This window comes from Eretmochelys imbricata, chromosome 6 (assembly GCF_965152235.1).
Source record: "Eretmochelys imbricata isolate rEreImb1 chromosome 6, rEreImb1.hap1, whole genome shotgun sequence".
Lineage (NCBI taxonomy): Eukaryota > Metazoa > Chordata > Testudines > Cheloniidae > Eretmochelys > Eretmochelys imbricata.
This window is the reverse complement of record NC_135577.1, coordinates 86,500,440-86,525,034: the sequence shown is the minus strand read 5'-3', so window position 1 is coordinate 86,525,034 and position 24,595 is coordinate 86,500,440. Positions and strand designations below refer to the sequence as shown.

The following is a 24,595-nucleotide window of genomic DNA, read 5'->3' as shown; positions in this document are numbered from 1 at the left end:
TGCCCTTTTAATATAATAGAACTAGGTGGGATACGTCTCTTTGGTGAAATGCTGGATGTTTGCATCTGCAGTTTGGATCATGTTGTATATTTCATGCATTTAAAAAATTACTTTCTTGAATTTATCACAGGAGAACAAAAAGTCTCCCAGTGCATTAAAATACACTGGCACTGTCCCCTATAGCAGGGGTTCTCAAACTTCATTGCACCACGACCCCCTTCGGACAACAAAAATTACTACACGACCCTAGGAGGGGGGACCAAAGCCTGAGCCTGCCCAACCCCCACCATCCTGAGTGCAGGGGGGCAAAGCCAAAGTCCCACCGCCCCAGGCCAGAGGGCCAAAGCCGAAGCCCAAGGGCTTCAGCCCCAGGCAGGGGGCCTGTAACCTGACCCTTGCCGCCCAGGGCTGAAACGCTTGGGCTTTGGACCCGGCCCCCAGCAAGTCTAAGCCAGCCCTGGCAAACCCATTAAAATGGGTTGTGACCCATTTTGGGGTCCTGATCCACAGTTTGAGAATCGCTGCCCTATAGTAAGAGTAACCCACTCCATAGGCACACTGAGAAAAAATATAAATACAGTGATGCAAAAATTGGAAATATATGGGGCTAAAGTAGATAGCTTCCAGAATCTTTTTGTTCCTTTTGGAAAAGCAGTTGGAAGGGAAAATGGAGAGAATGGCAGCAGCGAGCTCCGGGAGAGGGGCCCCCCTCACCACCACCACCCCCGGCAGCACACTCACCTGGCACCATCACTGCATGTGCTCTTAGAGGCCGGGCCCCTCTTAGGTCCAGGAAACCCCCTCGCCTCCCCTGTAGTGGGTGCGGGTGTGGGGGGGGAGGGCTGCCATCACATGTTCGCCTCCTCTCCTCCTCAGCCTGCCACCGACACCATTCCCTTTTGTAGCCAGCAGCAGCTGGCGAGCGATCACAGCATGGAGCGGCAGGGCAGCTCCTCGCTGCCCAGGGCGCAGGCAGGGACGCTCCAGGGGAGGCACACAGGGGCAGCAGGTGGGGCCGAGGGACTCTCTGGGGGAGGTATGTGGGGCGGCAGTTGGGGCTGGGGGAGACACCCGGCCCCGAACATTGGTGCAGCTGGGCCCCCGGCTCCTGAATTTGCTCGAGCACGGGCACCACATAACTTGCCACCCCTGGTCGTCCATACAAGCACTTCAAAGACAGCCTGAAGAGCAGTCTGCAATGGGCTGGCATTAATCCCAAAGAACTTGAGCAAATGGTTCAGGACAGGACTCACTGGTGGTCTCTGACAAGATCAGCATGCATCAGTTTTGAGCGGGATCAATGAAATTGTTTCCAGGCTGCTCATGAAAGGCGCCATAGAGCTGTATCTTCAAACATCATGGATACAGACTTCCTATGCTCACAGTCAATCAGGGTTTGTACTTCAGTCATATGCGTAGCCACAGATGAGATTTGTGAAAACACTGTCATCATCGCCAGCAGTGAACTACCAATCTCAGCTCAAGTTAGCACCTAAGAATAGCAGTGTAGCCACAGTGGCAGAGGCAACAGGTCAGGCTAATCACCTAAGTACAATGTCACCTAACCCCTGTTAGTCAGGGGACTAGCCCAAGCAGCCATCTGTGTCCCTGCAGCCACACTGCTACTTTTAGGTGCTAGCTCCAGAACAGAGCTAGCATGTGTCCATCCACCCACTCTGGGAATTACACTTCCCAGCTGCCATGTAGGCAACCCACTACATGGGTTGTGGGGTAGATAAATTGACATTCCTGGAGACTGAAAATCTATTTAAAGAACAGTAGAATCTGTTCAAGCTTCCTCATGGGGCTTGTGCTGATCTTCTAAACAATGGAGACTTTCATCCTTCCTACATGTAAGAACTTTTTAACAATAACTTCATAAGAGTCCCACGGTAGGACAAGAAGGGGTGGGGCAAATGGGGGAAGGGGTGGGGTGGGAGGAAGAAGCAGTAGGGAAGGAAAGGGGATGTGGGAGTGAGTGGAGGGGGATAGGGCAGGGGAATGTGGGAGTGAGAGGAGGTGACAGTGGGGAGGGGGAAGAAACAGTGGTGAAGGGGGATGGGATAGGGAAGAAAAGGGTATAGGGGAATGGGAGGGGAGCCTGGTATATGGCTTCCTCTTGGCAGCAGCAGCATCTGGGGCTCCTGTTAAGCAGGCCCATAGAACTCCCATCCCAATAAGCCTCACCTCCCCTGCACTTGGACCACCTCAACAAGCCCCCGCACCCAGACTCCCACCCCACTGAGCCCCAACCAGCTGCACCCAGACCCCCCCACTAAATCCCCCTCAACCAGATGCCCCCACCAAGCCCCATCCCTCCACACCGACTCCCCCTGCTGAGCTCCAACCACCTTCACCTGGACCCCCTGCAGAGTCCCATTGTCCCTGCACCCAGAACCCCTCAATGAACCCCGGTGCATCCAGATCCACCACTGAGCTACCCACACCCAGACTGCCCCACACAGAACCCTCTCACCCTCCACACTTTGATCCTGCTGGGCTGAACTTGCCTACTCACACCTAGTATGCCTGGCGCAGAGGGGCAGGGACCCAGGGTGTTTCTGGGGCAGGCCTGGCCTGGCCCTTGCACTGTGTCAGGGTCCAGTGCAGCCTCACGGCCAAGTTCCTGTCCCAGGGGAGGAGCGGCTGCAGGTGATCTCCTGTCTCCATGCAGTCAGTGGCCTGTGCTCCCCACTGCCATGCTGGAGCCTCCACATTTATTTATTGACACATACAATTTGCAGAATTTTAAAATATTGTGCACAGAATTTTTTTTGGCACAGAATTCCCTCAGAAGCATACTACGTGGTACAGCCCCAAAGCTTCCAGTACTCATTTTGTAAGAAAATTCTCTTTTGCTGGTAGATCATTTTATTTTGGTCCTTAGATTTAATTTCAGTTAAGTCCCTTTGATTTCCCTTTAAATATTCAGTAACAAATGGTGACATTTACTGGTATCACCAAATTTATTATGGTATCTCCAAATTTATTATTTTAACATTAGTTTTTTGGAATCCCACCCATTCCAACCTGCTGGAAGTAGTCAAAGCATGGAGTTGTATTTGTTTATATGAGCTGTCACCTCCAAAAGTCAGTGAAAAGTTAAGTCATTATCCAATCCCAAATAGACCAAGGTTCCTGCAGCTGGTGCAATATCTCTATGGATAGATATCAAGAGAAGAGTTTGTGGCTTAGACACTGTGACCGGGGTTCTAGTGGGGAGCCAGCTGTGGACACTCAATTAGGGTGAACTGCAAAGATTGGGGCAGGCAATCCCCATAAAGCTGGGTCTAAATGGTTTAGTCCTTTGCAAATAAAATGCTGAAGTTAGCCTCTCCTTGGAACAGTAAGACTTGAGGAAAAATAAGGCCAAATGACTCTGTTGGTTGAGACTGAAATTTTTGACAAGTTGCCCGTGCAGAGATATACCGTGTCTGTATAAAAAAATAAATATGGTGGGTCTGCCATATAGGCCTGTATGTCACCAGCTCCCCTTGCTGATGTGATTGCAATTAAAAATGCAGTTTTCAGAAAATGGGTTCAAATGGTAGGAACATCAGGGCAGATAAAACCAAGTTAAGGCCCCCACAAAAAGAGCAGTTCTTTAATTGGAGGAAAAACTCTGACAAGATCCCTCAGAAACTTGTTCACAGTTGGGTGTGAAGTAATTGTATGCAGGTGATGTGCCAAAACAGCAGCTATGTAACTTCTGATCAGGCTAATAGAATCCCTTGTTCACACCCTACACACTATTATAATAATCTTTGTACAAAGTATGCCTTGTAAGGTATCATTTGAAAAATCATAATTTGCTGGTCAGTATCATGCTGATAAAACATGTAGTTTCCCATGTTCCAAATCCCACAGCCATGCTCAAACAGAAGTTAACAAATAGGTCTGTCCTAAACAAAGGAATGAGTGCTCTGCTTAATTTGCATTTAAATAGTAAACAGAGTTATCAAGCAGGGAGCAAAGAAAGCTCAAAGAGGTGAGGAAAAAGCAGCAGGGAACATCCTTCCTCATAGACTTTTTGTCTCCTGGTGCCTAGCTGGAAATGGTGTTCAAGAGATGGACTGAAACTATAAAAAGGAGGTACGAACACCCCTTCCCCCAATCATATTCACTACAGCTGAAGTGACAAAGGAATATTTGTTGGACTCTGTGGGAGAGTTTGGTCAGTAAGACTGCTGAAAGCATATGGTGAGAAACTTTGCTTGAATCTGCTATAGTTTATGAAGTTTATTATGGTATCTCCAAATTTATTATTTTAACATTAGTTTTTTGGAATCCCACCCATTCCAACCTGCTGGAAGTAGTCAAAGCATGGAGTTGTATCCCACAGTATTCTTGTCAGCAAGTTAAGGAAGTATGGGCTGGATGAATGCACTATAAGGTGGGTAGAAAGTTGGCTAGATTGTCGGGCTCAACGGGTAGTGATCAATGGCTCCATGTCTAGTTGGCAGCCGGTATCAAGTGGAGTGCCCCAAGGGTCGGTCCTGGGGCCGGTTTTGTTCAATATCTTCATAAATGATCTGGAGGATGGTGTGGATTGCACTCTCAGCAAATTTGTGGATGATACTAAACTGGGAGGAGTGGTAGATACGCTGGAGGGGAGGGATAGGATACAGAAGGACCTAGACAAATTGGAGGATTGGGCCAAAAGAAATCTGATGAGGTTCAATAAGGATAAGTGCAGGGTCCTGCACTTAGGATGGAAGAATCCAATGCACCGCTACAGACTAGGGACCGAATGGCTAGGCAGCAGTTCTGCGGAAAAGGACCTAGGGGTGACAGTGGACGAGAAGCTGGATATGAGTCAGCAGTGTGCCCTTGTTGCCAAGAAGGCCAATGGCATTTTGGGATGTATAAGTAGGGGCATAGCGAGCAGATCGAGGGACGTGATCGTTCCCCTCTATTCAACATTGGTGAGGCCTCATCTGGAGTACTGTGTCCAGTTTTGGCCCCCACACTACAAGAAGGATGTGGAAAAATTGGAAAACGTCCAGCGGAGGGCAACAAAAATGATTAGGGGTCTAGAACACATGACTTATGAGGAGAGGCTGAGGGAGCTGGGATTGTTTAGCCTGCAGAAGAGAAGAATGAGGGGGGATTTGATAGCTGCTTTCAACTACCTGAAAGGGGGTTCCAAAGAGGATGGCTCTAGACTGTTCTCAATGGTAGCAGATGACAGAACGAGGAGTAATGGTCTCAAGTTGCAGTGGGGGAGGTTTAGATTGGATATTAGGAAAAACTTTTTCACTAAGAGGGTGGTGAAACACTGGAATGCGTTACCTAGGGAGGTGGTAGAATCTCCTTCCTTAGAGGTTTTTAAGGTCAGGCTTGACAAAGCCCTGGCTGGGATGATTTAACTGGGAATTGGTCCTGCTTCGAGCAGGGGGTTGGACTAAATGACCTTCAGGGGTCCCTTCCAACCCTGATATTCTATGGTTCTATGATTCTATGATTCTAAGTTGGGTATTAGTAAACATCTTATCTATATTTTTTCTTGTAACTATTTCTGACCTTTATGCCTCATTATTTGTACTCACTTAAAATCTCTCTCTTTGTAGTTAATAAACTTGTTTTACTGTTTTATCTAATCCAGTGTATTTAAATTGAAGTGTTTGAATAACTATTTGAAGTAATAAGTTGGCATATTATTCTGCTAAAGGAATAACAGACTTAATATAACTTGTAGTGTCCAGGAAAGGGCTGGGCAGTACAGGACATACATTTCTGGTGGAAAATCTAAGACTGGGGAAGTGCAGTTAGACAACACCCTGCAGTATAACCAAGGCTGTTGAAAGCCAGAGTGTAAGCGTGTATGGCAGGCTGCAGTTACACACATACATTCAGGGTGTGACTTGCATGCTGGAAGGCTGTTTGTGAGTGGCCCAGGTGAGAGCTACTTCATTTGGTAAGAGACCCATCAGCTTTCTTATACCACAAAACTTGACAGTGAATTTTTCTTCAGATCCTTCCACAAAGATTAATATTGCATTTCCATCTGACTTTCTCGTATAAGGATGCTATATGGAAAAAACAGGATTCACAACTGTCAGACAAATAGTTAATAAGCAATGATAATGGTTGACAACACTTTTTCTGTAATTTGTACCACTTTTACAGTCTTCTAATTAACTCAAGTTTCTATGAAAGAGGCAATACAAAATTCAACTGTGCCATATTATTGCCCACAGTGAAGTCCCTAATATGATCAATTTTTATTTAAAAAACAAACTATTATTTTAACTAACAAAGAAGTTCAAGATTTTACATCTTTGGAAATTTAGAAGCTAAAATTTATTAGGAGGATCTGTGGACCATACTAGTGCTTAACCCCTTCATCACCTTAATAAATGGTGCTACAACAAATCTCTTTATTTACTACAGGGCAAAATTAACTCTGATCAGCAAAGATGCAAGTAATGGGCCAAATTCATCCCTACTGTAACACCACTGACTTTGATGGAGTTATAGTAGGTATGAATTTGGTGAACTATGTTTACTGAACATTTAGTCAGCTGCAGGATTCATATTTGGTGTATTAATCCCATGACTGTGCATGATCACTGGATTCTGCCTGTTAGCGACAGTGGCAAACAATTGTAGTTTTAGTTTGTAAAACTGCATTCTTTATTATTTCCGTTGAAGGCAAAGCCATTTTGTTGGCACTTCATAGGAATATCTTTCCACCAGCTGTTCATCATAGGGAATATGCCAAGTGTCACCAGTAGTCTGTACCACTGTGTCATAAGTGAGAATAGGCTGTGGGTAAAGACAAGAAAAAAATGTTATATTGACTTTGCTCAATGGAAAAAAAATAAAAATGTTGTAATGACTAGCAGACATTTCCTGCCCTTTCTCAGGAGTATGGTTGGATGGTTTTGCAGAACAGCAAACACAAAAAGCAGAGCATGTTAAAGTAAATAGGTAGTCTGACTGCAAGCAACACTGGATATTTCTGTTCGTAAACCTTGCACCCAACCCACCTAAGACGTGTATAAATCCCAGTTAATATACATATACAAAATGTTAACAGAGTCCTAGTATTCTTCTCTAACTACATTCTGTTGAACTCAGAAAGCACCACCACAGGAATCTCTTTGTTGACTTCAAGATTTCTACAGTTTACTTGATCTTTCTCACTGGACAATGACTCATCTTCTCAATATATTTTCTCTACACACAATCTTTCTGGTTTGTGTACCTTTAAATATTTGATCGTAATATGAAGACATCAAGAGATAGAACAGGGATTAGCAACCTTCAGCATGCAGCCCATCACGGTAATCCACTGGCAGGCCGCGAGACATTTTGTTTAAGTTGACTGTCTGCAGGCACGGCCCCCTATAGCTCCCAGTGGCTGTGGTTCACTGTTCCCAGCAATGGGAGCTGCAGGAAGCGGTGAACCACGGCCACTGGGAGCTGGGCAGGGGCCGTGCCTGCGGACAGTCAATGTAAACAAAATGTCTCACGGCCTGCCAGCGGATTACCCTGATAGGCCGCGTGCCGAAGGTTGCCAACCTCTGAGATAGAGAATCCACCAATTTCCTTAGTAGTTTGTTCCAATAGTTAATCAACCCTAACTGTTTAAAAATGTGTGCCTTATTTCTAAGTTGAATTGTCTGGTTTTAACTTTAGTCCTTTCTCTGTTAGATTAAAGAGCACTTTAGTAGTCGGTATTTTCTGCCTGTGAAGCTACTTACATACTGTAATAAAATCACCTCTCAATCTTCTTTTGATAAACTAATCTTTTTAATTCTCTCAGTGAGAGGCATTTTCTCCAGGCCTTGAATTGATTCTGTGGCTCTTTAGTTCATTCTCAATTTTTCAACATTTTTTTTAAACTGTAGACACCATAACTGTATGCAGTATTCTATTATTGGTCTCACCAAGGAAACAGCAAGTGACTTCCTCCAGCCAAAACTATGCATGCTATGCTCAGAAGGACGTCACTCATTTAGCTGTGTACTGATTGCATACCTGACTAATATAACGTATCTCTTTACTGCACCAACATTTATCTGTGAACCTACCTGTTTAGAACATTGCTGCACTGAATATCTGTATTTGTCTGTGAACGCGTCTTTAAAATGGAATTAAAAATGCATTCTATTTTAGGATTAAAAATATGCACTTTACAGAAGAATTGAAGAGGAGAATGATCTCTTTTCATGCTTATAACAGATGCAAGAAAATGCAGAATTTGGAAGCAGGATATGAAGGGCTCTAAGGGTATGTCTACACTGCAATGTAAGCCCGGTCTTGAGCCCAGACTCAAGCCTAATCCCCCTTGCATATACACTGCAATCATAGGCGCCAACTTTTCCCAGCGCCAGTGGGTGGTTGACACCCAACCCTGGCCCTGCCTCCACCCCTGCCCCGCCTCCATTCCAACCCCTTCCCCAAAGTCCCCGCCCCAACTCTGCCCCTTCCCTGCCCCTATTGGACTCTTTCCCCAAATCCCCGTCCCGGGCCCCGCCACTTCCATGAGCACGCCACGTTCCCCCTCCTCCCCACTGCCTCCCAGAGCTTGCCGCCACGAAACAGCTGTTTTGTGGTGGGAAGAGCTGGAAACTAGGGAGAGAAGTGGGGATGCAGCGAGCTCAGGGGAGGAGGCGGAGGTAAGCAGGGGTGGGGAAGGCGACGCGGGGAGCTTGGCTGCCAGTGGGTGCAGAGCACCCACCAATTTTTCCCTGTGGGTGCTCCAGCCCCAGAGCACCCACGGAGTCGGTGCCTATGACTGCAATTGCACTAACCTGAGACTCAGACCCAGGGTCCCAGGACACTGCAGGGCTGGAGGGTCCAAGCTCGAGGTGAGCTGGGAACCGGGATCCAAACCCTATTACTCTGCAGTGTAGACACCATTTGACTCGGATCCCGGAGTCAGCTGGAAGTATCCCACAATTCCATAGGACAACCTCTTTAGCCCTCTCTATCCCAAGAATCTTCAGTCCACTCTATTGAAAATGTAATCCACCTCCTCCTTTGCAAATGGCAGCAGCTGAGGTCACTGTTAACCCATTCTCTTCTGATCCACTGGTCTACAAGCATGCTATCAGAGAGCCTCCTGGGTTTGCAATGGAGAGCAAACCGATCAAGACTTCTGCAAAACCAGCTGCTTCCTGGCATTGCGCAGGGCAGGCAGTAAAGTTTTCCCACAGTACACCATGGTCCTAGGCTTAGAGTGGCAACATTTCAGGGGTGGGAGGCACTAGGGATTCTGGGATACAGTTTACTTTACTAGGGTTGATTTGGGTCTGCGCACTGCAGTGTGGACACCAGAGCCCTATGTTTGAGCACAGGTTAGAAAAGTCTTAACAAAGGGTTAAAATACAATGTAGACACTCAAGCCCATGAATCCCTAACACGAGTCCCACTAATGGTACACTTACATTGCAGTGTAGACATACCCTCAGGGTAAAATTTTCAAGTATGTCCACCTATGATACATTTCACCCAAACGGTCGGTAAAGGCAAACAAGTAACTGTGCAGGTAAACAGATGTTTATGCACTTGAAGAGTCACTTTCTTGTCTATTAATCAGTCCTCTTGCCTACAATGGCAAATCACACATTTTGTGAGCAAAAGTGCTATTTGAGAATGAAACTGGAGTTTTGAGCACACTGCCTCTTATGTGCTCATCCATGCACATTCTGCCCTTAGCCCTCAATAGGAATTTTTCTACAGTTTTTTATTAGTTGTGGCTCATATTTTATGCATTTAATGAGTATGTTCTGTATGTTTTCTGAAGAGAGCAGAGAACTTACCTGAAATGTTATTCTCTTTCCTGGCCAGTAGTGGGAAAGCACCATTTGGTGTCCACGCTGCCACTTAAAGAACAGTTGTCGAGTAAGACTGTCGGGAATACAAGCCTTGTGATCTCGCAGGAGGTCTCTAGTAAGAAACTTACAATGGCTGCCTGAGTGAAGAGTGGCATATAATAGGAAGGGGTCATCTTCTGACCTAAATAAACCACAAAGAGTAAAGACGGACGTCACTCATGGGCACTAAAAGGATGCAGGAAATGAATCAAGCATTCAGCTGAATTTTGTTCATCATCATTACTGCAAATTCCCATCACCACTAAGCTCTCTGTTAAAACAAGGTCCTTTTCCTGTTTACCACAAAGCATCCAAATGTTCGGAAGGGAATTAAAATTTAGCTGCCTAGTAGAAAGAATGTTTTCCCTTCCCACTACAACACAGCAAGTAACAAAATGGCAACTTCCCATGTGATTTAACAATACACTGCTACCATGAACAGAAGCACTAACATTCAGATTGTGTCTTCAGGGGTCCCACACTCTTGCACAAAACTGTACTGCATCCATACAGATCCATAATTTCATGTGAGCACCTGATAAAGTGTCTCTAGTGTCATGCATAAGACAGTGTAACTCTGTGATTCATAGACTTGTGGGTGGGTTCATTCCCAAGAAACGCTAAGATTTTTTCATAGAATATACTCGACTTTATCTTCACTGAAATGAGACAGATGTGGGGTGGGGAGGGGACATTAATTTTTTGTTAAACTTTATCCCTCCCTGAGAAAAGCCCCATTACATAACAACAGCTCTGCAATTCTACAGTACTTTCCATCCAAGGATCTAAAAATAGGTATGTCAGAAGAAGTGCTGCACATTTATTATACGTGGAGCCAGCAGGTGTGTCTATAGTTAACACTTTGCATTACAAGATTCTGTTTTCAGTTGCTTACAACTTTGCCAAACTTTAACCATTCAGGCTGAAATTTTCCATGCTGGGTTTCTGCTCAGGCTAGATAGTGTATTTTCTTTTTAACATTTCAGCTAAATTGGTTTATCTGCTTCTGAGAAAATTAAGAAAAAATGCAGTTTTGCCCATGTTAAAAATTATTACAACCATTTTGCTGAGAAGCTCTCTATCACCTCCAAACTGGAGCAGGGACTTAAATTCAGCAGGTGGAGGGGAGAATCTTTGTGCCAGGGATGTGCCTTTTCCTATTCCCATGAAAAACAACCCCATTTGGCCAAGTTATGAACTTTTGAGAAATCTTAGTTCACACATGCTCAGTAGAGACTTGTTAGAGTTTGGCAGCTAAATTCTCTGTAGATTCCATCTACACTAGGCATGCTCAATCCCAGGGCTGCAGAAGTTAAGTATGACTTTCCATGAAATTGCTCCTCCTAGCTGCCAGGGGCTGCTGTGGTGTTGGGTACAGGAACTAGGAGCAGAGATACTGTCTGTCCTATGCTCTCAGTGCTCCCTCTGCTGGCGCCCAGGCAGCATGCAAGAAGCAGCAGCCTGACTCAAATGCAGAGGAGATAAGAGCCAGACCTGAAGAGGGAGTGAAGGAGATGGCAGAGGAAGTAGATTGGGACAAGGAGACAAGGGGAAGACTGGGTCTGGCTGAGCAAGGAGACTGGGAGCAAGGGTTGGTGGTCCACAGATCATGTCTAATATTTCCAAAGGGGTTCGTACCTCCTTTCGAAATTTTGTAGGGATCCACAAATGAAAAAGGTTGAAACCACTGACATGTACGATGACAATCTACACTGTCAGTTAATCTGTTAGCTCAATTGGCAGAGATCTACCTGTGGATCTAAAGGTTCCTACCCTGTTGATATGCGTACATCTACATAGGACTCAAACACCCGTGGCTGGCCCAAGTTCGGACTGTGTGGCTGTAAAACTGCTGTGCAGACATTAAGGCTCAGGATGGAGCCTGAACTTTGGGACCCCATGAGGGTGAGGGTCCCGGAGCCTGGGCTCCAGCCTGAGCCGGAATATCTACACAGCAATTTTTTGCTCCAAAGCCCGAGACGGCTGACCCGGGCCAGCTGTGGATCTTTTATTTCAGTATAGACATACCCTAAGACTGTACATTATGAGAGCTCTGTATTTTAGCACAATTTTTAATCTGTTTTCTCTATCCATTTAGACTGTAAACTCCATGGAGCAAGGAATATGTTGTTCTCTTTTGCATGTATAGGGCTGAGAACTGTCAGTGCTTAATAATAAATAGTACTGGAGTAAGTCACAAAATTAGCTGGTTTAAGTAATTAAAAATAAAAATGAATCTAGTTTTGTCCTCCAGTAAATTGAGTCATCTTCAATACTTACACATTTTCAGCAAAGAAGAAGTCTGCTTTCTTCTGCATAGCAGCCACAATGTGCCTTTTCCAGCTATGAGATCCAGTCAGCATGTGTTTGCGGCCCAGCACAAGCAACCGCAGATTCTGCTGTGCCAGGTGGAAGACAACATCAAGGAGCTGCAGGAAACAAAGCAAGAGCACAGACTGTTTTAGCTGTAAAAACAAGAGTGACAGGGCATAGATTTTTTTCTCTGTGTCTTTAGTAAAGGGACTCCTATCATTTCCTGGACAGTCTCCCAGGAATCTTTCCTAGGGTCAGCAGTAGGTAGGAAACTCTCATTTTTAAGTTTAAAAAAATTAACTAACCTGTTAAAGAGTGTTAATTATCAATCACATACACAAAAAGAAAAATGTACTGTTATTAACTGCTTTAAACTTTCGCACCATTCTTGTAGTACATCCATGGGAATTGATGCAGAGCTCCCTGGACAGCTCAACAGGTAAGAGTCAAATGGAAGACTTGAATCACCTTGGGATTCTCACACTGGGAATGGTGCAGAGGTGAAGCCCTTGACCTTAGTCGAGGAAGTGAGGAAGGCTTGATTGTTTAGCCTGTGCTGCTCCAGTAGCACCACCACCTATTGCAGCAGTTGCAAAGTATAACTGACAGTACTGCTCTGTAAAGAGGAAGAGAGACTATAAAAGTATGAAGGGGTTGATGAAAGGATCATTAAGACCAGTATCAACCAATGCATGAATCACTATTCCAGGGTGGTAAAAGTCACCACTAAGCCAGATTCTCCACTGAGGGACCGTACACCAAAGGTGTAAGTTAGAACTGCACCTGTACCATTTTAACTTGTGCTGGGGCCAGGTCTCTGGGGATCAGGGAGCCACAATTGGCTCCCTGTGGCCTTCCCTCTCCATTGCACCCAGGCAGAGATCGGACAGGGTAGAGAACCTAATCCTCTAAGTACACTGAACACACATATGGATTGACTGCAAATTAACAGTATTACCATATTGCCCAAAAAAGGAGGAAAATTAGTTCCTGAGATTGTAGCACATTGCCTGTGGACTATACACACAAATGCTTTAGGAAAGAAAGCTCCCTAATTCTTTGTTGCTATTGCCTCCATAGTCTGTCAGTATTTTTTCCTCTACTACTGCTGACTCCCTAGCCCTCTCCCCTGCCCCTTCGCACCTCTTGTTTCTTCTCCCACCCTCTCCTCCTCTTTGTGACTGTCTTCAGAGGGCTCCTTTGCCATAGGGAGAAGACAGGGTTCACTTAGTAGCCATGGAAGTGGGAAAGGGAGCCAAACATGTTTTATGGTTTATTGTCTGCTGGCTCTACTAGCTGCTGCTGCTATAATACTGGAACGATGCGGGTGAAGGCTCTGTACACTGAGCCCTGGTGTAGACTACAAACTTATGTCAGTATAACTGTGTTGGTACCCACACTCTTGAGTGAAGCGGTTATACCAACCTAACTCCTGGTGTAGACAGTGCTATGTCAATGAGAGGGCTTCTCCCATTGCCATAGCTACTGCATCTTGGGGAGGTGGACTAGCTATGCCATCGGGTGAAGCTCTCCCATTGGCATAGATAGTATCTTCACTAAGCGCTACAGCTGCACTGGTGCAGCGCTGTAAGTGTAGACAAGCCCAAGTTTAAAGATGGGCCGAGGGGGTTTCGGTGCTGGAGCGGAGCACTGGAGTTTAATAGTGACTGACAGAGTTGGCTGCCATTTGCAGGAGATCACGCTAGACATACAAGATTTCTTTTCGTGCATGGGGTCTACTTTCCTCTGCTTGAAAGAAATGGCTCCTAATATGGCTAGACAATAACTAAACAATATGGTTTTAGCCTATAAAATGACAGATAAAGTAAGTTGTCTGATATGCTCTCTCTCTCTCTCTCTCTCTCTCACACACACACACAAAGTTTAGAAAAAAGTAAAAATGTTTACACTAAAGGGATATTGTCAGATTATATATATTTTTAAATAACAAATTTCCTTATCTATGTTCCTAATAACACATTAGAGTTGAAATAATTTTAAAGTTCGATTATATTTTCTCACTATTTATGTTGTTTACTTTTTGCATATCTCAACTGTACAGGGATAATTGTTTGGTCTATTTCACTTTTTTATAGTCACTTTCACTCACAGGTTCTCCAGCACAAGCCAGGTGCTGCAATGTTTGGGATGCAAACACTGAAAGAGAATATGTTTGGTTTCTTAAAACCATTTCCACAGAAATTAAAAATCTTAATGGAAATATTTTTGTTGGTTTTCTAAAAATTGATTGTTACAAAATATAGGGCCAGATCCTAAACTGCTGTATGTCAATGCTACTCCAATGTACTGATTTATACTACTTGAGATTCTTAAATTTTAGGCCAAAAGTTTAAAGAAAGACAGAACTCTTCTTTTTGCCATTTACATCATTTCCACTCAAATGCCTATTTAACATAATCTATAATATACATAATAACATAATTTAACCTAACTAACCAGTTCACACAGCCTTTTAATTATGCATAAAACCCTTTTTTTAAAATAATGAATTCTTCAGGGCAAGGCTATATTGCTTTAATAAAACGTGCTCAAAGTATTTCCACGTGGTGGAATTAACTGCATGCAATGGCTTTCAGGAAATGAAGTCTGACTTTGGGTAAAGCCTCTCACAGCAGCGTGAGAATGGCAGAGAGATTTTCTGAGTAATCCTAGACAGCAAATTTTCCATTTTTGATAGAGCTACGGTAGCGACTCTATAGTTGATGTAACTAGCTTATTCTTAAAAGTGATCTGAAGAGAAAAAGGAAATGGATTTGTGCTTTCTTTTTGCTTTTTTTTTTATTTTTTAAATGTACAAGATGACTGAAAGGTTGGGGAGTGGAGTTGTTGGATTTTTTTCCCCTCAGCTTGTTTTTTGCCTTAAGACTATCAAATCTTAAGGTTGGTCCACACACAAACTGCCACCCGAATAACTAAACTGGTTTTAAATAACATCTTCTTAATATTTTGTTTCAAAAGTTTATGTATGGACATTCTTATTTTGAAATACAAGTTTCTTATTTTGATTTAGCATAAATCAATGCCTTACTCACTTAAACTTGGGCCTGCTTTACTGGTTTAAATAAAAGTTTAATTTTAAACTGATTGAGTTATATTAGACACACTTACAACAGTTTAAACCTAAATTATGTTGGTTTAGCTTGCATATGTAAATTTAGAGTATTTAAAAGTAAATTTACTTTTACTCTGAAATCAGAGTGTCCACACACAGAACTTGCACCAAAATAACAAAAGGTGCAAATTACAACAAATTTAGTCATTTTGGTGTAAGTTTGTTTGTAGACCAGCCCTTGGTCAATGAGAAACAGGTTCAACTAAACTCAGAAAAGGCATTCAAAGTCAAATAAGTGTGTCTACACAGAAGTTTGCACCACTTTAACTTGTGCAGACAACCCCTTATGCAGTCTGAATAAAAAAACATCTCCTTGTACTTATCCAGGGTTCACCCTGCTTGGTGTCAAGGGGATGTCATAATCCTACTTTCTCTACTCATTTACACAGGCTTCCTGAAAAAACAAGACCAGACTTTTAATGAAAAAAAATCATTTTTTAAAATTTTCTCCTTCAAACCCTTTCACCATCCCTCCCTCCCACAAAAATCCCCAAACCCAAACACCCAACTTTCAGGTCTTCTTTATACATCATGAGGAGCATAAGACCATTTTAAAAATCCTTTGTACGTCACATTTAGCTTTTCCTGTTCTCTGGACTTTCCCCTGTAAACTGAAGCATCTTGACTGATTGATGATCATTTTTGTTTCTGACCCCAAAATGAAACTACGAAGGTATTGGCATTTATCTGGTAGTGGAGAGGGGTGGCTACAGTTTTTTGTCTCCCTGCTTAATAGTAAAAGTAATACTTGGCATATGTTTTTACATCTCTGAAAAAAACCCAAATCCTGAGGTTTTTCTCAGTTTACTCCACCTCTCTACCTCACACAAAGTCCTTACTCTGCCTTCATTGAGATGTTATATGAGGAAAGACCAAGCTTTGATGCAGTATTTTGGAATTATGATAAACTAATTTGTTGGACTCTAGGGTCTTGTGTTATTTGTAGATTTGATGCTCACCACTGCAACATCTAGCCACTGTACAAAAATTAAAATTTTAAAATATAAACACATATACAACCTTCAAAGAGTGGAAAATCCCACCCTTTTGATGCTTATTGGATCTTCCTGGCTGAAGCATCAATAACTATGTGAAAGCTAGACTGGAAAGGTACATGACTTTGTACTGTTCCCTTAAGCCATGTAAATTGGACTCTGATGGACTAGGAGGGGGTTGGCTGAAAAGAGGTGACCAGAAATATTTCAATCATAGACTCTCCACGGAGTACTTCCAGCCACCAGATCCCTCCACCAAGTTCAAAACTAAGGGCTGACAGGAAGAGTGCCTCAACTGATTTCAGCATGAGACACCAATGAGACAGCAAAGAAGGGGCTGCCCGGAGCCTGCACCCCTGACTCCCTCCTGAGCTCCAACCTCCTGCCCCAGCCCTGATCACCCTTCCATCTTCTGAACCCCTTGGTCTCAGCCCGGAGCACTCTCCTGTACCCCCAACCCCACCCCAGAGCCCGCATTGCCAGCCGGAATCCTCATCCCCTTCCACACCCCAGCCCCCAATTTCGTGAGCATTCATGGCCCGCCATACAATTTCCATATGCAGGTGTGGCCCGTAGGCCAAAACGTTTGCCCACCCCTGGGATAGATGTTTCTGCGATCGATGCAGCTGGGGTCAATGTAGTGGCTCCAGTGAAGACCTGCTAAATCGACCGCAGAGCACTCTCCGGTCAACTCCGGTACTCCACTGGAACGAGAGGAGTAAGGTAAGTTGACAGGTGTAGACACTGTAGTAAGTCAACCTAAGCTACATCAACTATAGCTATGTTATTCAAGTAGCTGGAGTAGCGTAATTTAGGTCGACTTACCCCAGTAGTATAGACAAGGCCTTAGTGTGTCAGCATTTGCAATGATGGAACGTATTGGGGTTTGCTCCTGTTTGAAGTAGGAGTAAAACATGATAAACTCAACCAGTGCAAACCCTTCCAAGTCCATGTTTACACTTAGGGGTCAGCAATGGCCACAGACTGTTGAATTCGGGCTACACCCGAATGTATACAAGGCTTAGGGAAACTAGATCCCGGCCACTTAAGTCTTTAAATATCATAAAGAGAGTGACTAGATTGTAAATGCTAGTCATTTGGACTTTCTGCTCCCACAGAACACAGCTCATATCTTAGTGGCACCAGTGATTCTGTACTTTAAAGTGGAAGTTACTTCCACTGAATAAGGGAAACAAAGTTTAAGTGTTTGAGGAAACATTTTGGAGGCATGAGTATTAAATTGCTTCAGTTTTGCAATGGAAAAACTAACAGTTAACCACAATAAGAAGAAAATTAAGCGGCATTACCATAAGAAGAGTGATTAAAAATCCTTCATGCACAATAGCGCCCCCCTCCACATTCCATTAAAATTAACCTTTATTCATACAAACTAAAATGATGCCTGAACCCTAGAATAATGCATTTTTGCTATTTAAAAAACCATGATTCCTCCTGAACACTCCTGTTCTTGGTACTACTTGACTAAAGGATACTTTGTGTCTAATTTTAGACTTGGACATTTATTTGTGGTGATCTATACATAGTCACAACACTTGTGCTGGGGGATTTCCTAACTGAGTATACTCCCACGCCTGACTGTTTCTCAAGAAAGGAAGACATCAGACACATCATCAAACTACTTTTAGTCATAAAGAAAACAGATTATAGCACAAGTAACAAGGAAAGAGCAGCAGAAGTCCCTTGCTTAAAAAGGCATGAATAAACCCTTTCTTGATCAGTGAAATAATTCCAACAGTTATCTAAAAAATAGTAAAGTTACCTAATTACTCTTCCATGTAACTGCATAACGCAAATGTGCTTTTTGTAATAAGATTCCATGCAGCAGAATTTGTATAAGGGTTGTCACACCACTTAAGTGTGCAAATATCAGCTATGCAGCTGGATAATCTATTCAGCAGGAAGTCTTTGGAAGACAATTTAAAAAAATGGCACACACACGCACATGCCACTTGAGAACTCTCATCATCAATTCCTCTCCATCTACAACATTTCATGTTAACTTGAGACTGACAGCCTTACTAACCTCAGTGAGGACCAGTGACAGGGCCGGTGCAAGGATATTTTGCGCCTTAGGCAAAACTTCCACCTTGCGCCCCTCCCCGGAGCATCGCTTATTATAAACTTTCAAAAATGAATACTGCATAATGTGGCATTATTCATTAGAATTAATGCACATTTCGCTTGAAAATTTATCAATTTCATTATTTAGTCTACATATTTAATGAAAATAAATGGCCTTGGGTCTCCTGCACATGGCTAGAATCCCTCCTGCCTCCCCACACCCCCCATGCATCTGGAAAGGGCTGTTTTGGGGATCAGAACACAGAGCTGAGAGTCGGGATCTGGCTTCTATTCTCCACCCTGGCACCAACTCACTGGATGAATTCAGGCAAGTTACTTCCCTGTTCTGGGCTTCAGCTCCCCCCAGCGCTAAGGTGTGAAATGGTTCCTTGCTCCTGGGCTGGAAAGTGCAATGCAGGCAGGAGGAGGTGTCTGAAGGCTTGTCTTCCCCACAGGTGTGAGGCGAGGACAGAGTTCCAGCCTCCATCATGACCGTCCTGGTTGCTTTACTCTGCCCTACACCAATCGCTGCTGAAGCCCCTTACTCAGAGAGCTGTGGCCCAGGGCAGAGGCATCAGTGTCATTCTGGGCCTGATTTTCAGAGATGCTGAGCACCTGCGGTTCCCCCAATGTCTGTGGGAACTCCAGGGTTCTCAGTACTTCTGAAACTCAAGGCAATTTATTTCGAATGCTGGGCCAGGACTGAGCCTGCAAAGGCAGGTCCATATACACCCCTCGATCCACAGCAGATCTCCTATTAATAACAATACAAGCAATCAGGAAAATGATGAGGGGCAGTTGGCCCAATGCTGCGAGTGGGGAGGATATGGCCCTAATGTGGTCACTAAACTTCTACCTAGGAACGTTACTGGTGCATCTGCTGTCATTCAGTGGGAGAACAAAAATCTCTTGGGTGTTGCAGCCTGCCCAGGGTTCAACTGCACTTAACCTGAGTTGCTTGCACACTTGCAGTGGTTGTGCACCATGCAACTGGTCACCTATGTTACATGAAAATCTGGCTCTGACGGTGTCGCAATTAGACTTAACAGTTACTGCGGCATTTCCTAGAGCTGTTGTCCCAGGCTGGCTGCAGACTCAGGCAGACAGAACTGTGTCAGCTAGACGCCCATCACCTTTGGAAGATTTTCCTTGTAGTCATAAGGGCTCAAGACAGCTGTGTTTCTGCACTGAAAATTTGCAGTGTGCTGCCCCAGAATCCCTGTGTTCAGAGCAGGACTCTGACAATGACTCCCCCAGTGACCTTGGGCAAGTCACGTCCCTGTTCTCTGCCTCAGTTTCCCCAAAATGGGGCTCTATTTACCTGCTCCACAGGGCTGCAGGGATGGATGGGGATGAAGGCTTGGAAGGTGGCACATGCTGAGGATGGTTACACTTTTGCAACTCTTTAACCCTGTATCCTCTGGCAGGGCCATGATCCACCCCCACAGGTGGACTGGTGGCCACAATCTCCTCTTCCTTTCCCCCACCCCTGCTCCCCCTCCCACCACTGCATTGCTGTCAATAGGGCCAGCTGCAGGCAGGCTGATGTCACCCGCTCCGATCTGCAGTCGGCAGCCCTTGGGCAGCAGCCGCTGCTGTGATAGGGGGTCTGGGACTGCCGGAGCCGGAGGAAGAGGGCTAGGGAGCGATGCAGCAGCCCGGAGGCTTGGGGAGGAGCGGCTCCGGGTTGGCTGTGGGGGTGCGGGCGGGCAGTGATGTTGGGCATGGCAGAGGGAGGCGGTGGGGCCTGCGGTTGCAGAGGACGCCCACAGAGGTAGGTGCTAATGCGGCTAGGAGGGGCCCATCCCCCTGCTGTGAGCAATAGTGTAAAAAAAAATTTTTGGACACCGCTTTTTTGGTGCCCCCAAATCTTGGCGCCCTAGGCGGCCGCCTAGTTTGCCAAATGGTTACACCGGCCCTGACCAGTGAGTGCCTTTGACATGTTATTCAATCAAATCTAGGATTCCACCTCCAGCAGTGGACAGAAACTGATGCTTCAGAGAAAGGTGAAAGCACCCTGTAATTCAGCCAACTAATTGTGCATTGCCATGGAGAAAAAATACTTCCTAGCATTTACAGGCAATTAATTTATTCCCTGAAAATTTAGGATTGCTTTCCCTACATCATCTTAGCTTGCAAAATTACAAGTTTCCGATGAAGCGGGCTGTAGCTCACGAAAGCTTATGCTCTAATAAATTTGTTAGTCTCTAAGATGCCACAAGTCCTCCTGTTCTAATTACAAGTGTTATCCAGTCTCAACAAACCCTACTAAACTACCTGTCTGACTGCATTTCTGTGTTACCCAATCCCACATGGAAGGACAAGCTGTATAAAGAGTTTCCTTATTTTTCAAAAAATGTGCTACCATCTAGTTTCTTTGAGCGTCCTTTGTTCTCATATTGAGAACGCGGTAAGAAGGAGGAACCAGTTAGTTCTCATTCTACCTATAAAATTTTGTAGGTCTCATTCTAGTACGTATTACCCTTCCCCTAGTTGAATGGAATCTCTTGCTGGTCTTCAGGTGTACGGCTTCTGATGGCACAAACAGTGATTGTTGTTAATTTGCACCATGCCTCTTAACCAGTTTGCTTGCCCTTTGCTGAACATCTGCAATCTCTGTTTCTTGAAAGGAGATGATTAAAATAAATAAAACAATGATGGCTTACACAAATATATCATACCATTCATTTGAGGATCTCAGCGCATATTACAAATTTTCAACAATAAAGTCACACAATATCCCTGAGAAATACGTATTATAATCTCCATTTTGCAGATGATGAAAATGAGGCAAGAAGAGGTTAAAGAGACTTGTCCATGTTCACACAGCAAGTCATTGGTGGCGCAAAGAAGAACTCAAAAGAGTTCTGAATCACTGCTCCGTAACCACAGACATGCTCTGCCAGATCCTGAACCCAGTTCTTAAGGAACAGGCATACAGCTCTTTTATCAATGTCATAATTTAATTCATTCTTACTTTCTATTCCCTTTTACATATTTCAAAGCAACATTATTCCTTTCCAAGTGCTGCTATGCATTGGGCAGACATTTTCAATGAGCTATTTATGAAGATTTCTGGATTTTTATCTCTGAGAGGATCCTGCTAGTGCAGAGCTTATCACATTAAAAGTTTCTTCCCTGTATGCATTTGTTCTCATTTATGAAAATTACATTTACATTTGCCACTGCCAAATCCCTGAGTTTAATTAGACCCTTCTTGAATTTCTCCTTAACTTTAGCATTTTATAACAATTTAAACAATTTGGAGTTCAAAATATTTTGCTAAATTAGGCTTGGATGAGCTCTGTGCCTGCTTGGAGCCCCACTAAAATCACAGGAATCTGCCTGCACAGAGGTCATTGCAGGATCTGGGTCCAACTGTTCACTTAGTCTTCCAAACAGTCAATAAACATGTCAAGGCTGCTCCCAATTCTGATTTCTGACCATTATTAAGTTCTTTCTCTAGGAGAAGCAGGATTACACACATGCATTTATTCAATGTGCACTACTCCAGATAACATATCAGGATACAGAGTTAGAGCTACTGAAAGTGAGCAGAAAACAGCATACAGGATTCTGGCTCAGTGTATGCAGTCATTGTTTCCCTCTAGTGGCTGACTCCCAGTGACAATAGCAGCCTATAATTTACCCACAAGTAAAAGAGCTCTCCTATGGTTCAAGTGGTAGAGGCCTCGGTTTTTGGTGGAGAGGTCCTAGTTTCTGACATCTGCAGTATTTGTAGTGATGCAGCAAGGGTTCATTACATATGGCAGAAAAACAAAAAACAAAAAAAACCCAAATCCATGACTTATAAATCTTTATAAAACATTTTTTCTAAACCAGATTTGTTCAAACATATCAAAGGTACTTATCCTCTTTGAGGACATAGTCCAGGAGAAGCTGACAAATAAAAAGGGGAGGGGGCACTGAGTTTTCTGAGCATAAATAATACATCTGAAAAAAGCTGAAATGGTAATTTAACCTTTAAAAATATTGCAGTAAGATTTTTATATTTTAAAGTCACTTTTCTGTTGAGAACAAGTATGAACAATTTCAGGGCAAAAGGTATTTTTTCACACATTATAAGTGCCTGAAAATAAGGGCTTAGAAGGGGAGTGTAGTCATAACTCTGGACACTTTAACGATGGATCAAATGTAACAGTGAAGTCAGTGGGAGCAGAGTGTGCTCAGCACATTTGAGAATGAGACCCTAATTCATTAAGCCTCACAACACCCCTATGGAGGAAGTAAATAATCATCTCCCCATTTTACAGAGGTTTATAATGAGACAGAGAAGTTGGATGACTCATACCATGAGTTAGCAGAATAGGTGACAGAATCCTGAAATCCTGACTTTTAATCACCTGCTCTTATCACTACATCACACACTGTACAGTGTGTCATATTTTCAAAGGTCAGGTTCTTTGTATAAAAACCTTCCTCCTCTGGACATTATTGAGAACACTCGTCAGGTGGGACTTCCCTACATACTTCTCCAGGAAAGCTGATGTGTAATGACTCAGCCAAACGTGGCTCACCTGTTCGATAGGTGTAGCTCAAAGAAATAAATCACCACAAAGGGAAGACAGCTTTGCTGTTAATAATTCACATCAGATGGCTTCTAAACATTCTGGCAGGCCTTACTAACTCTGGCATACAAAAGCAGAAAAAAATCCCTTCAGGTATTCTGACCATGGCTAACAGTCGATAACTTGTGTGTTGTCATAGGGCAGCGGTACAAGCCTTCCCAATGTTACTGTTGTGGAAATTGATAAAAAGGACTGCTGCAGTGATCCCAGCCATTGGTGACATTACTGAGGCCTGACCTATGCTACTAAATTACGTCGACATAAGTCACCTTGCATCAATCTGTTTGTGTGTGTGTTTACACTTAAATTTGTTTCTGGCTGATATAAATGTCTTGCTACAGTGACAGAGTAAAATCATCCCTCTGAATGGTGTAGAGTCATGGTCGACCTACTTAGGTCGATATAGTGTGAGTATAGACACTGCATGACCTGTGTTGACCCTTACAGTCCTCCAGCAGCTCTCCCATAATGCCCCATTCCCTGTGACAGTGACCATCCTGGTCACAATTGTCTGGTCACTGCTCAGGGGTCACAGAGACCAGAGGCACACCCCTCTTTAAAGCCATCCACGTGTTTTTGAAATGCCTCTTCCCAATTGCCCAATTTGATGAGCATGCCTACCAGCTCACCCTTGTTGTGTGCAACTGCCCAACTGACTATGTTGGCTCCATGCACACAGAGAAGTACTAGATGTGATCCTGCCTGGAGTAAACAGGAAGTGTTGGATCTCCTGGGCCTGTGGGGCAGACCTAGCACTTCTACAACAAGCTGCATGCCATACTTGGTGGAGACCCGACCAGCACTCCACAGGTCACTGTGGATACTCTGGAGGAGCCCGAGACAGAGACCCTTGCTGTGAACTGTGAGGAGGAGGAGAAGGAAGATGCGGCAGAGGACTCCAGCCATGCCATGAGTTAAGACCTGTTTGAGACTCCTTCAGAGTCTAGTCTGTCCCACCAGGCGAGTGTGGTTGAGCCTGATGAAGAGGAGCGAACTTAAATAAACGTGGGCATACATTTTTCCTTACGTTTAAATTTAAAAATGGTACCTGATCCTTTCCCAAGTTAACAAAACCAGGGTATCAACTTTTCATTGTTTTACTCATATGAGAACTGGTAGTGTTATAAGAAACAGAGGTAGTGTTGACATCTGCTTTTCATTTCCCCATTAGTGTTAGGTGGACGGGCACATGGAGCACTTTGTTTATGTGCATAGGGATGCCCCTTGTATCCTCTAGAGAGATCTCAATGCAACTTGCATGGAGATACTTTGCAATTTTCTCCCAAAAGTTTCTATCGATGGCTGCCTTATTTCTGCCTCCATGGTAGGACAGTTTCTCATGCCATTCTGTGATGTGTTTGACTGGCGTTATTGTAGTAAAGAGGCTAGTGGCATATAGACCTGGGCAGCTTCTGGATGTCAGTAGCAGCTGTATTCTCTGTTTCAGAGTAACAGCCGTGTTAGTCTGTATTCGCAAAAAGAAAAGGAGTACTTGTGGCACCTTAGAGACTAACCAATTTATTTGAGCATGAGCTTTCGTGAGCTACAGCTCACTTCATCAGATACCTCTGATGAAGTGAGCTGTAGCTCACGAAAGCTCATGCTCAAATAAATTGGTTAGTCTCTAAGGTGCCACAAGTACTCCTTTTCTTTTTG

General features: G+C 44.0%; 1 protein-coding gene across 9 annotated transcripts in view; it reads right to left on the bottom strand.

Annotated features, from left to right (window-relative positions):
• Positions 1 to 6,205: 6,205 nt before the first annotated feature.
• The window catches only part of PRORP (protein only RNase P catalytic subunit), a 104,404-nt gene continuing 86,014 nt past the window's right edge, over positions 6,206 to 24,595 (bottom strand). For all 9 annotated transcript variants that reach the window (XM_077819037.1, XM_077819042.1, XM_077819043.1 and 6 more), the window contains 3 exons: positions 12,108 to 12,256; positions 9,774 to 9,969; positions 6,206 to 6,768 (listed from right to left, as the gene is read on the bottom strand). In XM_077819037.1, coding sequence (XP_077675163.1) covers positions 6,640 to 6,768; positions 9,774 to 9,969; positions 12,108 to 12,256 — 474 coding nt within the window. In that variant the 3' untranslated portion in view covers positions 6,206 to 6,639. The remainder of the gene's footprint in view (positions 6,769 to 9,773; positions 9,970 to 12,107; positions 12,257 to 24,595) is intronic.